At 44.1% G+C, this 13,279-nt stretch overlaps 1 protein-coding gene across 5 annotated transcripts in view; it reads right to left on the bottom strand.

The window, feature by feature from the left end:
- SLC66A2 (solute carrier family 66 member 2) overlaps window positions 1-12,791 on the bottom strand; it is a 43,890-nt gene extending 31,099 nt beyond the window's left edge. The window contains exons 1-4 of one of the 5 annotated variants that reach the window (XM_085540107.1): window positions 12,743-12,791; window positions 12,200-12,495; window positions 4,689-4,822; window positions 2-55 (exon numbers count right to left, since the gene is read on the bottom strand). In XM_085540107.1, coding sequence (XP_085396233.1) covers window positions 2-55; window positions 4,689-4,822; window positions 12,200-12,402 — 391 coding nt within the window. In that variant the 5' untranslated portion in view covers window positions 12,403-12,495; window positions 12,743-12,791. The remainder of the gene's footprint in view (window position 1; window positions 56-4,688; window positions 4,823-12,199; window positions 12,496-12,742) is intronic. The other 4 variants (XM_085540108.1, XM_085540109.1, XM_085540110.1 and 1 more) reach the window with 4 other exon arrangements.
- Window positions 12,792-13,279: the final 488 nt, after the last annotated feature.

Here is a 13,279-nt window from a genome sequence, read left to right as displayed (position 1 = left end):
CCCAGGTAAGATCTCTTGGGAGGTGCTTTAATTTCTTCATCCTTACTATCTGCAGCTACATTAAAAGAAAAGTTGAGAGGGAAAAAAGAAAGGAAAGACAAAATAGATTTGTGTGATTATATGAAGCAGTGGGTCTTCTAGTTCATATTTAGTCAGTACATTTTGTTTTATATAAAAGCCAAAACAATGTAGAACAAGTTTTAGTCTCCGTGCTTTCTATAAAGCTCTCACTCAGTGATTTTAAATAGGGTTGAAGAGCAGGAAGGCCCAAAAGAGTCTCAATGCACAACTCAACAGCAATTCACTTAGGGTGAGAAACAGCCAACTCTCTCTGTTTTTCATTATCAGAGAAAACAAGCTGTTACCCCAGTAACTTTGAGGATATAAATACATGTTTAACTAGCTAAGACAGTATCAGTTGCATTACTTCCTATGGATAATGCTGCTCTAATTTCAAAAAGTCTCAGCTTAAGCTAATCACATCAACAAGGATGGAGTAGACTCCAACTGCAATCATTCTTTACATTAAAATGTTATCACTCTCTTTAATTCCCCCAGTAGAAAATGATGTATTCTGCAACAGGGCTTTTTGGTGATAATATCAACACTCTTCAGGAGATCCAAGTGCTAAAATAAGATACAGTTTATAAAGCAGATTAGGACAAGAAGCAGCTGGAAGGAAGACAAAAAGTGGATAAATTATCAGGAAAAAAAAAACCACAATGCAATACCAGAAGATCACAAGTTCTACTTGAGCTTTGGCTCTACTGTGAGAAGATGCTGAAGAGCCTGTTTTTAACAAAAGCTGTTTACTGATTTCCAGCGTATGGTGCAGAATACCTGTCCCAACACCTTGGATGTAACTGGAATTGAATGTTTGTTAGAAAAAGAGCAAAGGCTTGCTTAGTTTGGGGAAGAAAAGGAAGACTCCTGGTTGGGTGCCATTCAAAGTCTCTGTGAAGTTTCTGTCCTGGTCTGTCAGCACTTTTGCGAGTGATTAAATGCTTTTTAGCAGTCTGTATCTGGGAGCACTCTGCTTCCTGAAAAGGTCTTGGTTCTGGAGTCAAGACACACAGATTTTGTTTTTCAATATGTAGATGACTATAGCATGGTAGTACCTTCATGCCCTAGAAATAGTACAGAATTCTGAACAGAAACAATTTTAACAAAAGAAACCATCACTGAACCTTGAATTTTTCTGTACTGAATAACAACACAGCATCGGTATGGATGCAGCTACAAAAAACTATTTTCAACACAGTCACTATTAGCTATGTGTTTATACCAACAATATACAAGGATCTGCTTTCAGTGCTCAAAAATCTGCAACAGCAAAGGTGACCTATTGCTGTTGTTGTCTCTCCTGAAACACACCTCCTACCACCTCACTGTGCTTATATCCACCGTTTGGTCTCCAGAAACATTCAGCAAGCACAGATGAATGTCAGTGGGTACAATCTTTTGAGCACTGGGGAATTCAATTCATTTCTATACCTTTACTTCACATGCACTTCTACGTCAAACATCATTTTGTCAGACTGCCCTGCTGCTGCCATTAATCACACAACAAAACAGAATAATGGAATACTGGCAGGAATGTACAACATGTACAGCCATATCACCAACATCCACTTCTGCCACTGTGGACCAAGATGATAAAATAGGAGGCATTACTTTCAGAGCAGCCTTCTTCACAGAGAAAACAGCTGATAGGAGTTTTCCTAATTAGCTCCTCATAAAGAAGCTGAAAGAAATAATCAAGCAGTACTAGAAAAGAGTCCACAGGAGACTGTATTTTTCCTTCTGTGTCAGTGTGTAAATGAACAGCTTTACATCTAAGTTCTGAAATATGACAAACATTTTAAGTCAATGATACCACAAATCAGGCTAGAAAATACAGAACAAGCTTGTCAGGATTAAAGGAGCCTGCTCCTTAAAACTTCAGGAAAAGTGTGCTTAAAATGTCTTGAACTAGCCATTACGAAACAACTTTACTGTGAGAAAAATGGAAAAATATGGGAAAGTCCCACATAAATCAGGATCAATGATAAACACATACCAATGTGGCTAGGGAAGAAATACAGCATTTACTAGTAATGCAAGAAAGGAGAAAAAACTTCACTTCCTAAATAGTTTGGATTACTTAATAGAAACATTGAGGTAGAGGACAAAAACAAAAGAAGATACAAATTCCAGATCAGACACATGAAGAATCGTATTATTACAGAGATACCATGCACCCTCCACTCAGGATTCTGTAAGGTTCATGACAAACACTGACTTCAAGCACAGCTTCTTGCTGACCTGGCAAACTATGAGGAACACAGACTTATCAGCTTGTCTGAATCACCATAAAACTAACACAATAAGATCAGGAGTAAGATTAGAACCACAGATCTCACTCCTACCTATATCGGGTTTGAAATGCAAACCCAACTCCCTGCCCTGCTTTAAAGAAATTTCATATTATTGAAACCAGTCAAATGTTTGAGACATCACACTGTAGCTGGCAGAAAAAAAAAAAATCAGTCTCTTTAGCTAATTAAATGTAACAAGCTGAGTTTCAGGAAGGATCAAATGACACAACACAACCTTGAGGAGGCTCCATGACCTGGTAAGGGAAAGACTAATTACTCTTTGGAAGACTGTATGCCTTTCAGGGAGAGTTGTTTGAAGAGATCTATATACAAAACTGAATACCCTCCCTTTTTGTCCAAAGGTTACTGACGGTTACTGCAAGAGAGCGTGTAAAAGGGCAAACAGAGAAACCTTTCGGCAAGTTCAAGAAATGCTAGCTCTGAGATGCAGAAAGTATGGCACTCTCTCTCCTAAACATTCTCTGGATTCTAAATTTTAATTGCTGCTAAATTTGGGCTGAAAATCACACTCCTGTCCTTACTGGCCTCTTCTGATGAGCCCAGGATACCATTGGCCTTCTGAGCTGCAAGAGAAAACGGACAGCTCATGCAGTTTTTCACCAACCAGGACCCCCAGGCCCTTCTCCACAAGGCTACTCTCAAGAAGTTCTTCCAGTCTGCACCCCTATCTGGGCTTGCACTTTGTTATACTGAACATCAACCTTTCAAGTTTGCCAAGATCCCTCTGGATGGCATCCCTTTCTTCCAATGTGTCAACCACACCATTCAGCTTGGTGTCATCAGCAAATGTGCTGAGGGTGTACTCAAGCCCATCATCAGCGTCACTGACGAAGATTTTAAAGAGCACCAGTACCAAAACAGAACGCTGTGGACACCACTTGTCACTGGCCTCCAACTGGATATAGTGCCATTCACCACAAACCTCTGTCTACAGCCTTACAACTAATTTGTTATCCACCAAACAGTCTTCCCAATTTAGAGACAAGGATGTGGTGGGGTACCATGTCAAATGCCTTGCGCGAGCCCAGATAGATTACATCAGTTGTCTTCCCTTTGTCCACTGACATCGACACTCCATCACAGAAGGCCGCCAGATTGGTCAGACACAACCTTCCCTTGGTGAAGCCATGCTGGCCGTCTCAGATCACTCATTCATCTCTCATGTGTTTTAACATGCTTCTAGGAGGAGCAGTTCCATGATCTTCCCTGGCACAAAGGTGAGGCTCACCAGCCTGCAGTTTCCTGGGTCCTCCTTCCTCTGTTTCTGTAAATTGGAGTAACATTTCCTTTCTTCCAGTCCCTGAAAACTTTGCCTGACAGCCATGACTTTTCAAATACAATAGAGAGTGGCTCAACAGTCATATCAGCCAGCTCCTTCAGGACTCTGGGATGCATGTCACCAAGGCCTATGGACTTGTATACACTCAGTCTCATGAGGATATCTCAGACTTGCTCAGCACTTACAGTGGGGGCTGGGGGTTTACTCCCCCAGTTCCCAACTAAAGGGCTCAGGGATGCAAGCTTCGTGGACGTGAGAATACAAGAATCCTGTCTGCCAGTAAAGACCAAGGCAAAGACCTCATTTAGTAATTCAGCCTTTTCCATATCTGTTGTAGACAGTTCTCCTTTCTCATTTACAAAAGGAGGTATGCTGTCTTTGACCTGCCTCTTCTGAACAATTTACCTCAAGAACCCTTCTTGTTGTTTTTAACATCCCTCAACAAGTTCAGTGCCTTGTCTTTCCTAATCCCCTCTCTGCAAGTCCAGACAGAATTCCCAGGTGACATGCCCTTGCATCCACAGCCATTACAATCCCTTCTTTTCCTCGAGTCTGACCAGCAGGTCCTTGCCAAGCCACCACAGATGATGACCAGCAATTTAATATGCAGAAAATAAATTCTTTGCAAAAGCAAGCGTTGGTAACTACCAAATAAGATCTCAGGTAACAGCATACAATCAGGATCTAACCTATGAACTTGACAGAAAGCAGAGCTCAAAAGATATTTTATTATACATAACAAGATCTTAAAAAATAAAAAAAGATATCCAAAGCTAGAAAAACAATATGAAACTCAGTTCTATATGCCATGAATTTTTAGTGAGAACTTCCATTTCCAGACTAAACCAAGACCCATTTAAAACAAAACTACAGCTTTAAGTACTCACATGGAAGAAAGTGATTTCAAAAAAGAAGTTAGTAAAACACTGATTTATCAAGAAAGGTTGCAGTTCAGGCAGAACTTTCGTTCAAAACACAGTGCACAGTATGTTTTCAAAAAGACCCCGCAACAGCTAGTCCCTGTCACTAACCTGAAAAAGAGCGGCGTTTTATGTTTAGGTCGTTGGACACACGTACTTCAGTGCACAGTTTCAGCATCAGTAACATAGTTATGATCATGATAATGCTTTGCCACAAAAGAGGGGATTCAAAGCGCCTTCCAAACCTAAAAAACAAACAAAAAAAAACATAAAACATCTCAAACAACTGCTGCATTCAGTTACTTTCATTCTTTCACCCTAAGCACCTGAAAAAAGGAAAGCCTTAGCTACCCCTTTCTGTAACAGCCATGAAAGGCTGATAAAGTCACGAGTTAAATCTAGATGCACATGTAGTGCAGTTATAATCCCCCTGTTGGAGTAAGATTATTATTATATAAAACATCCCTGTGAACTGGCCCTAGGAACTCTGAAACCAGGATCTTAATTGTTTTTGAAGATAGCAGCAAACATATTGAAACAAGCAGGTTTGGTGAGCAGGTGAATCAATACAAAGAGACCAATGAGTTATGCTATGCTTCACACTGGTTACTTGTTCTCTCCATATATAGTCTATAGATCTCACAGAGACACCTGTGTGAACCTCAACTGTACTGCCACCTGAAGCTATGTTCAAGGCCTACCTCTAGACAGTTCACATTTTACAGAACTCTGGTAAAACCTAACTTCTTCTGCTTGGACTACTTCAATGGCAGAGCTGCTAGTAAAATCTAACTAGGTTTGTCAACATATTCTCTTAAACACTTTCCATTACTACCACTTCACCAGGGACATTCTTTCTTGTTATAAGTCAGCTAATAAGAGACGAGATCAGAAAGCCTCAACCATCTTCCATAGAAATCTACCTGCAGAGTATCAAGCAGCCCACATCAAGAAAAACTGCCAGCATTATTTCTTGTCAGATGGTACACAGCTAAGGGAAACTGTGATGCCTTGAGCCTCTACAATACTCATTGTCAAGCACTGCCATTAGCTATGCGAAGAGTAACAGGCCCATATCACGGAACTGTTGAATGGCTTGGGTTGGAAGGGACCTTAAAGACCATCTAGTTCCAGCCCTCCCTGATGGCAAAGTTTCCTCGCGCTAGATCAGACTGCACAGCACCCCATGCAACCTGCCCTTGAAAACCTCAAGGGCTGAGGCATCTACAACTTCTCTGGACCATGAGAGACAGCATCATAACAAATTTGGAGGATACTCTGAAGAAGGAAATAAATAACATCACTAATGCATGTTACCATGGGCACAGAGTGCTCTGGCTTCCACTGTGTTGGGAAAAATATGCAGGGGAGAAGAACCAAAGTTTGGCATAGCCTGAGCTCCATGCCCATGATCCCAAAGCTTCTGCTGCAGACAGTGACCAAATTCCCTTGAATCACAGGAAAAAAAAAAATGGGCAAATTCCAGTTTGGGGAACGAGGGGGAAAAAAAAATAAAAAAATAATGGGTAAGGCTTATTTGGGATTATAGAAATCTCTCCAATTGCAAACATGTTAGATGTAAAAATAGAGAACAGTATTGAACAGGGGCTGACCTCGCAGCACATTAAACTAGAAACTATTGTGATGGTAAATCCAGAGCAGGTTTTTGCAAGGTTAGTTCCTCCATGTTTATGAGATTATTGGTTATTCAGTAATGGGAGTCACACAAAAGTACAGCTTGCAGTATAATGTCGATCCACTACAAACAAACACAAGGCAAGGTCATCTGCTTCTCATCACAACTATGTGCTCTCACCACAGCCTTACTGGAAATGAAGCTTCAAACATTACCACATGCCCTTTAGCTCTTTAACAGTCAAAAAAGCTCAAGTAAAACTCACAACACAAAAAGGTTGAACTGCAACAACTGTTGTAAGAACCCACTTAAGCCGGCAAAAGTGATTGTTGCGCTGCCCTCTGTCATCTTTGACAGGTCACAGAAAACGGAAGAAGTGTCTGAGAAGTAGAGGAAACTCAGTGTCACTCCAGTCTTTGGAAATGCATGAAAGAGGACTCGGTAAGCTACCAGCCAGTCAACCTCCATTCTTTGGAAGGCGATGGAACAACTTATCCTGGATGCCATCTCCAAGCATGTGGAAGAAAAGAAGATTATCAGGAATAGTCAAAGTGGATTCATCAAGAGGTAATCCTGCTTGATCAATCTGGCAGCCATTTGTGACATCATGACCAGTTGGGCAGATGAGAGTAGCAGATGTTGTGTACCTGGACTTCAACAAGGCTTCTGACACTGTTTCCCACATAATCCTCACATGTAAACTAAGGAAGTGTGGAATAGATGAGCAGATGGTGAGATGAACTGAGAACTGACTGACCAGCAGAGCTCAGAGGATTATGATCAGCTGTGCAGTCTATTTGGAGGCCTGTAGCTAGCAGCATCCCCCACAGATTAATACTGTATCTGGTCTTAAACTTCCCCATTAGCAACCTCTACAAAAGGATGACGTATACCCTTGGCAAGTTTCCTGATGATAGGAAGTAAGGAATGCCTGACACACTGGACAGCTGTGCTGCCATTCAGCAAGACCTGGACAGGCTAAGAGACAGAGAAGAACCTTACAAGGTTCAAAAAGGGCATGTTACCAGTGCTTGAGTAATAACTGCAAGCATCAGTACAGATTAGGGCACAACCTACTTGAAAGGTGTACAGCAGAGAAGGACCTGAGTCCTGAGTTCAATCCTCTGAATTTTAACCATTACTGACAGTTCAAGCTGGCAGGGACGAAGTTGCTGAGAGAAGCCTGAGGGCTATCAAAAAGGACTTCAGGGGATTGGGGCAGTTATTTGATGGAGTACAGATGGTGTTTTCCTCTATCCTTTAGGCAGCAGGAAGGGATACCAAGAGGATCGGGAAAACCTATCTGATAAATACATGGCTGAGAGGCTGGTGCCACTGCAGGAATTTTGGCTTTTTCAACCACGGGGCAATTCACTCGACATCTGTCCTGAAGGAATCCATCTAGGTCATAGGGGAGGAAAGAATTCTGGCCCAGGAGGTATCTGAGCTTATTGACAGAGTTGCAAAGCCACACTCCATCATATTTGAAAAATCACAGCTGCCAAGCAAAGTTACCTGAAATTGAAAAAAGGGAAACATTAGTTCCATATTCAAGAGTGAGACAAAAGAAAAACCCAGGGGACTAGAGGTCAGTGAGCCTCATCTCTGTGCCTGGGAAGATGTTGGAGTAGTTCCTCCTGGAGGTGCAGAGGTGATCAAGGGCAGTCAGCACAGCTTCACCAAGTCTGGAATGAAATGAGGTTCAAGACTTCACCCACTGTCTATAAAGTGTCTTGTTCATCTCCTCATCCTGGTTCAGTGGCCTGTAGCAGACACAGTGAGCCAGCAGTGTGTCCCTTCCACTCAGAAGGCCTGTAGTATACTGTGTTGCATTACAAGACTTGTGACCAGCAGTGTGAGGGAGGTACTTATTCCCCTCTACTCTGCCTATGTAAGGCCCTATCTGGAGTACTGTGTCCAAACCTGGGGACCCAGCACAGGAGGGATATGGAACTGTTGGAATACATCTAGAGGAGGGACGTGAAGATAATCAAAGGGCTGAAGCACCCTTCCTGGCATGAAAGGCTGAGGGAGTTGAGCTTGTTTAGCTTGGAGGAGAGTAGGCTCCAGGGAGATCTCACTGCAGTCTTCCAGTACTTGAAAGGAGTTTACAAGCAGAAGGGAGACTGACTTTTATATGGTTTGATACCATGAACAAGAGGAAATGGTTTTAAACTAAAAGAGGGTAGATTTAGGTCAGCTGTTTGGAAGAAATACTTCACTCAGAAGGCAGTGAGGTGTCAGGACAGGTTGCCGATGCCTTGTCTCTGGAAGCATTTCTGGCCAAGCTGGATGGGATCCTAGACAACCCTGCCCACATCAATGGGACTAGAACTAGATGATCTTCAAGGTTCCTTCCAATCTAAGCCACTCTATGAAACACTACTTCAAGCTGCTTGCTTTACCTCACAATGATATGGGGACCTGCACAAGCAAGACTCCTTAAGCCAGCTTGATCTAGGAGCACTACAAGATGCAAGCCCTCCCACAAAGTTAGGTGACAAAGTGAGCAACTGTGACATTCATAGTACTAAAAAAATTTAGACTTCCAGTGTCAGACTGTATAATCAACAAAAATAGAGTGGTGTGCTTAGAAAGAGATAATTGGAAATAAATGAAAAATGCTCACCTGTGTAGACTCACAGGGAAAACTTCAAGAGTAACCTCCAGAAAGAGATCCTTCCCCAGTGGCAGTCAGTCCTTAAATAGGATTTAGGAGAGGTGGAGCCCCACCCCTTCCGGTCCCACAACTGAATTACCTTCACCTGTGCTCCCACAGCTGACTCACTGCTCGCCTCAGGTGATCAATCAAAGGTTCAGGCCATGATTCAACAGTTCCCATACACAGACTATGAAGAGACATAATTTTACTGTTATGAAAAAATACTGTTTAAAAAACAGAAACCACCACTCTCTTTTTCCCCCTTGTGCTAGATAAATGCAAAACAAAGAGGGGGAAGGATCTTACATTTTATCAGCATTTCAACAGCCTTTAATACACCTAATGCAAGGTCAGGTGATGAAGACAGCCTTTAAAACACTGAAGCCACAGTGGAGACTAGCTCGTCATTGGGAAAATATCTGACTCCATCAGTACACCTCAATCCTACAGCAACAATCCTGTTACTCCAGTTCTGAGCACGCGCAAAACAACAAATGTCAATTGTGCAAAAGAAGCCAACACGAGAACAAACATGTTGTGTCCTTTCCTAAGATGTCTCTTGCCTAATGTAGTTCTGCATCACCTCACAAAGACAATTCCATTTACTGTGACAGCAGAAATCATCAAGCAGTAAAAGCTACTACAGGCTTTACTACTATGAATCAGCTTCCTCAGCTCTTTGGGAAGTTAAAAGACTAAGCAAGAAAGTACACAGAACACTGCATATCAACACAAGGGCCACAGGAAATAATCCACAGTTGTCAGCTGTCTTAAAAAAAACAGTTTAACAGTACTCCTTAATAGGGCCAAAAACAGTATACAGTCAGCACATGAGACCTGAAGTTAGTAAGCTCAAGCATCTATTTTTCTTTCTTCTAAATGAAAGCCATGTGTACATCTTGCAGCTCCCACTGCTGCTCCACGAAGTTATGGCATTAAATTCATGGCTGGAAGAGAATGAGACTAAACACATGAAAGCAAAAATCTCTCCCAAAAGAAAGTTTTGAGCTACTGTGAAATACAGGACCATGGAAACTGGTTTAGTAGATAGCAGGTTACAGTTGTCACTAGCAAATATAAGTTTCTTGAGCACATCCCAAAACTAGAGGTTTAGATGTGAAGACAGAATAAGCAGTGCACTGGTGTTTCCTATCTTTAAACATTACTTACTATTGTGAATTGTATAATTGGAGAAGGAAAAATTCAGAAAAGAGGTAGATGGAAACAAGACTGTCACTCTGGCTAGTGGCAGCCCCTTGTTCACCATCACAGTGCTACAACTCCAGCTGCAATAGTATGTCTAGATATCTTTTTGGAGATGAAGTCCTTTCATCTACCATACATCAGATATTTAAAGAAGAAAGTTAAGTACAGTTTAGGTACATGAGGAATCCGCCTGTTCACAAACAGGAAAAGAGGGAATAGCCCCACATGTGAGGTGAACAAAGCAGAGTAGAGCCACAGGGAAAAGCTGGGATGAGATGCCTGGACATCTGTTGTACCTGACAGATACAGAAAGATCAGCACTACTTGAGAGTAAAAACACACAGGAAACAAGGTCTAAAAGGCAGGAGCTCTCTCTTCCCATTGTTTGTGTCTGAAACGTGTAACATTTGACTCTGACCCTCAAATTCAATTAGAAAAAAATACCAAATTAAAGAAAAATCTGAAACACCAGAAATGATCACTAACTTACAGAAACATTCCTGAAGTTAAATAAATACATAAACTGCCATTAAAGGAAATAACTATGGCCTGCAAAGCAACACTATTAGAACTCAAAAGTTTTTAAGGAGTACCACTTTAAGTACTTAAGGGTGGAGAGGAAGTTGTGATGGCACAAATTGTATCCATAATAACCAAGAGCAACAAAGAGAAGCTAAAATGAACTGAAAATCATAGTCAAATGTCAATGAAGATTTCAAAAGTGAGAGCTAGATGAAGGTCTGGATTGGTCTGATAAAGGAAAGGACTTGTCACATCAAGTTAGTGATCAGACTGGGGAAAGTTTATATGCAAAACAAGCTGTAGGAACAACTCTGTTCTAGCACAAGTGTATCAAATATACATTTTTCATCATCTACAGTACTTGTTCTTCTGCATACCTCTTAGTTACACGTACCTATAACCAACTGAAAATAAGTTTTTCCATTCTGTCAAGTCTCATTTAACAGCTGCACTCTCCTGGGTTACCTAGAAACCACCAGCAATTCTGGAGCAAATCTGAACCAGAAACTCACTTCCCCCCCTCCCGCTAGCACCTCTATCTTCCTTCTGCCCTGTGCTGCTTTCTCCAACTCCTGTCCTACACATTTCTCTTGCAAATGCTTTCTTCCCAAGATAACACAGCTCTAATGTTAACAACTGGCTCTGACGTAGTGATGTTTCCTCAGTTCAGCTGCTAGTTGTAATCTCAGGAAATGGTCCCCAGTGTTTTCTGCTCCAGCACAGCGCTCACACGCAGTATTTTGCTGCAGATTACTCCAGGAAGACACACACACTTCAGAAGTCGGAGAAGCTTTAAATAGAGATGAAGCCAACTGTAGGAAGCAGCCTGTTATCTGTCAGTTCATTACATTCTACAGAGCAACACATTAAAGTGTTCTTAGAATCACTGTTCTCTAGTTGCAGCCATTTCCTGGACTTTTCTACCTTTGGGTTCTAAAATACATTCCCACCATTGTATCCTTCCCCTTACTGGGAGCAATGAGGAATATAATAAGTAAATAAAGTTCCCCCACAGAAGCCACGCTCTAACAACATTTTCTTTGTTCAGCAGCACAGATGCTAAACGTGGAAACAAACGTGCCCTTAGATGCTGAGGGGTGTGCTGAACACAACAACGTGCTGTGAAAAGACTCCCCACCTGCTTATCAAAAACACGTATCTGCAGCTGTGCATGGAGCTCTGGAAGTGGAACTCCTCTGAAGCCAGTTGGCATCTTGGGAAAACACACAATCTTAGTGGTTTTAACACTACCTGGATGCTAAAGTATGCGTGCAAAACTGGAGCCTTCACTCAAAGAACAGAGCTTTAAGGGCAAGGGAAACACAAGCCACGGCAAGGAGCTCTGGCTTAAAACAAGCCTATTTACCAGCGTTTGAGAAAGCCCTGTTTGGAACATCAGAGCACCAGTTCCGGTAAGGGCAGCAGGCAGCGCTGTGCGCCCAGTTCCTTCAATCCGAGCAGTCACCCACGCAGGACTGGGCACGGAGAGGGGAAGAAGCACATCGACAACGTTACTTCCCCAGTCGTTCTAACTAAGAGCTCGGCAGCCGGCAAGGAGGAGCCGCGGAAGCAGGCACAGCGCACATCCCCACTCACCAGAACAGTATCCGCAGGATGTTCGCGACCAGCAGCACCAAGCACACGTAGGTGGAGAAGCCCTCGGCGTTCTGCGTCCGCCTGATGTCTCGGTACTGGGGCACGTAGGGCACCACGCCGCCGAACACCATGGCCCCCGCCGCGCCCCACGACACCAGCTGCTGCATCGGGCCCAGCAACCACTCCAGGCCGGCCACCTCCATGCCGGCCGGCAGCAGGAACAGGGCACGGCCGCGCCTCCTCCGCCGAGCTTCAGATGGGCGCCGCCGCCGCGCCCCGCCTCGGCTGCCCGGGACCTAAGGGCGAGCGGGAGAGTCAGGGGCCGCTCGCGGCACCTCCACAGGGAGGAGAAGGGGTGGGGAGATGGGAAGCTGGGGAACGACAGCAGCGGCGGCAAGGTCGGACGGGAGAGCAGCGAAAGAGCCGCGGCTCCCACCCGCACTCGCAACCCCCAGCGGCCGAGATCCCTCGTGCACACACCAACCGCCCCCGCCCTCCCTCCGTCCCCTCGCACACTCCCGACCCGACCCGACCCGACCCGACCTGCTCCCCGCGCACCAGCCGCCGCCATCCCGCTCCGCCGCGGAGCTACGGGAACGCGGGGCCGCCCGCCGTGACGCGGAGCTGAACGGCCGCGTTCCCACCAATGAACCAAGGGACCGCCCCGCCTCCAGCTGCCCCGCCTTGGCCGCAGACCCCCCTCCTCCCCCGTCAGAGAAGGCAGCTTACCCGGATCTCGGTCTCACCTCCGGTTTTTTCCTTCAGAGGAGCTGTGAAGATTGCGAGGCGGTGGCATTAACAATCGCTGCTCCTCCGCAACATGAAAATACATGCAGTCTTCCCGGCGGGACAGCGGAACCAGCCGTGTTCAGCCAGGTGCAACAGCGAAGCCACTTCTTTCCAGTTCGGGCTGCGTTTTGGTTGCGGGTTCTGGGTTGACGTGGGATTTTTGGAGGGCGGTTGCTTCACATGTGGTCACTGCAGCAGCCGATGTAGCACATTGCCGCGTCTTCTAACTCGTCTGTCGTTCTGTCTGTTCATTTTAAAATCATTTTATCTCCTGCATTCGGCAAATATTGC

Source organism: Coturnix japonica, chromosome 2 (genome assembly GCF_054131305.1).
Source record: "Coturnix japonica strain WE chromosome 2, WE-NBRP24, whole genome shotgun sequence".
NCBI classification, from domain to species: domain Eukaryota; kingdom Metazoa; phylum Chordata; class Aves; order Galliformes; family Phasianidae; genus Coturnix; species Coturnix japonica.
Note: the sequence above shows the minus strand (reverse complement) of the source record. Positions and strands in the feature narration are given on the sequence as shown.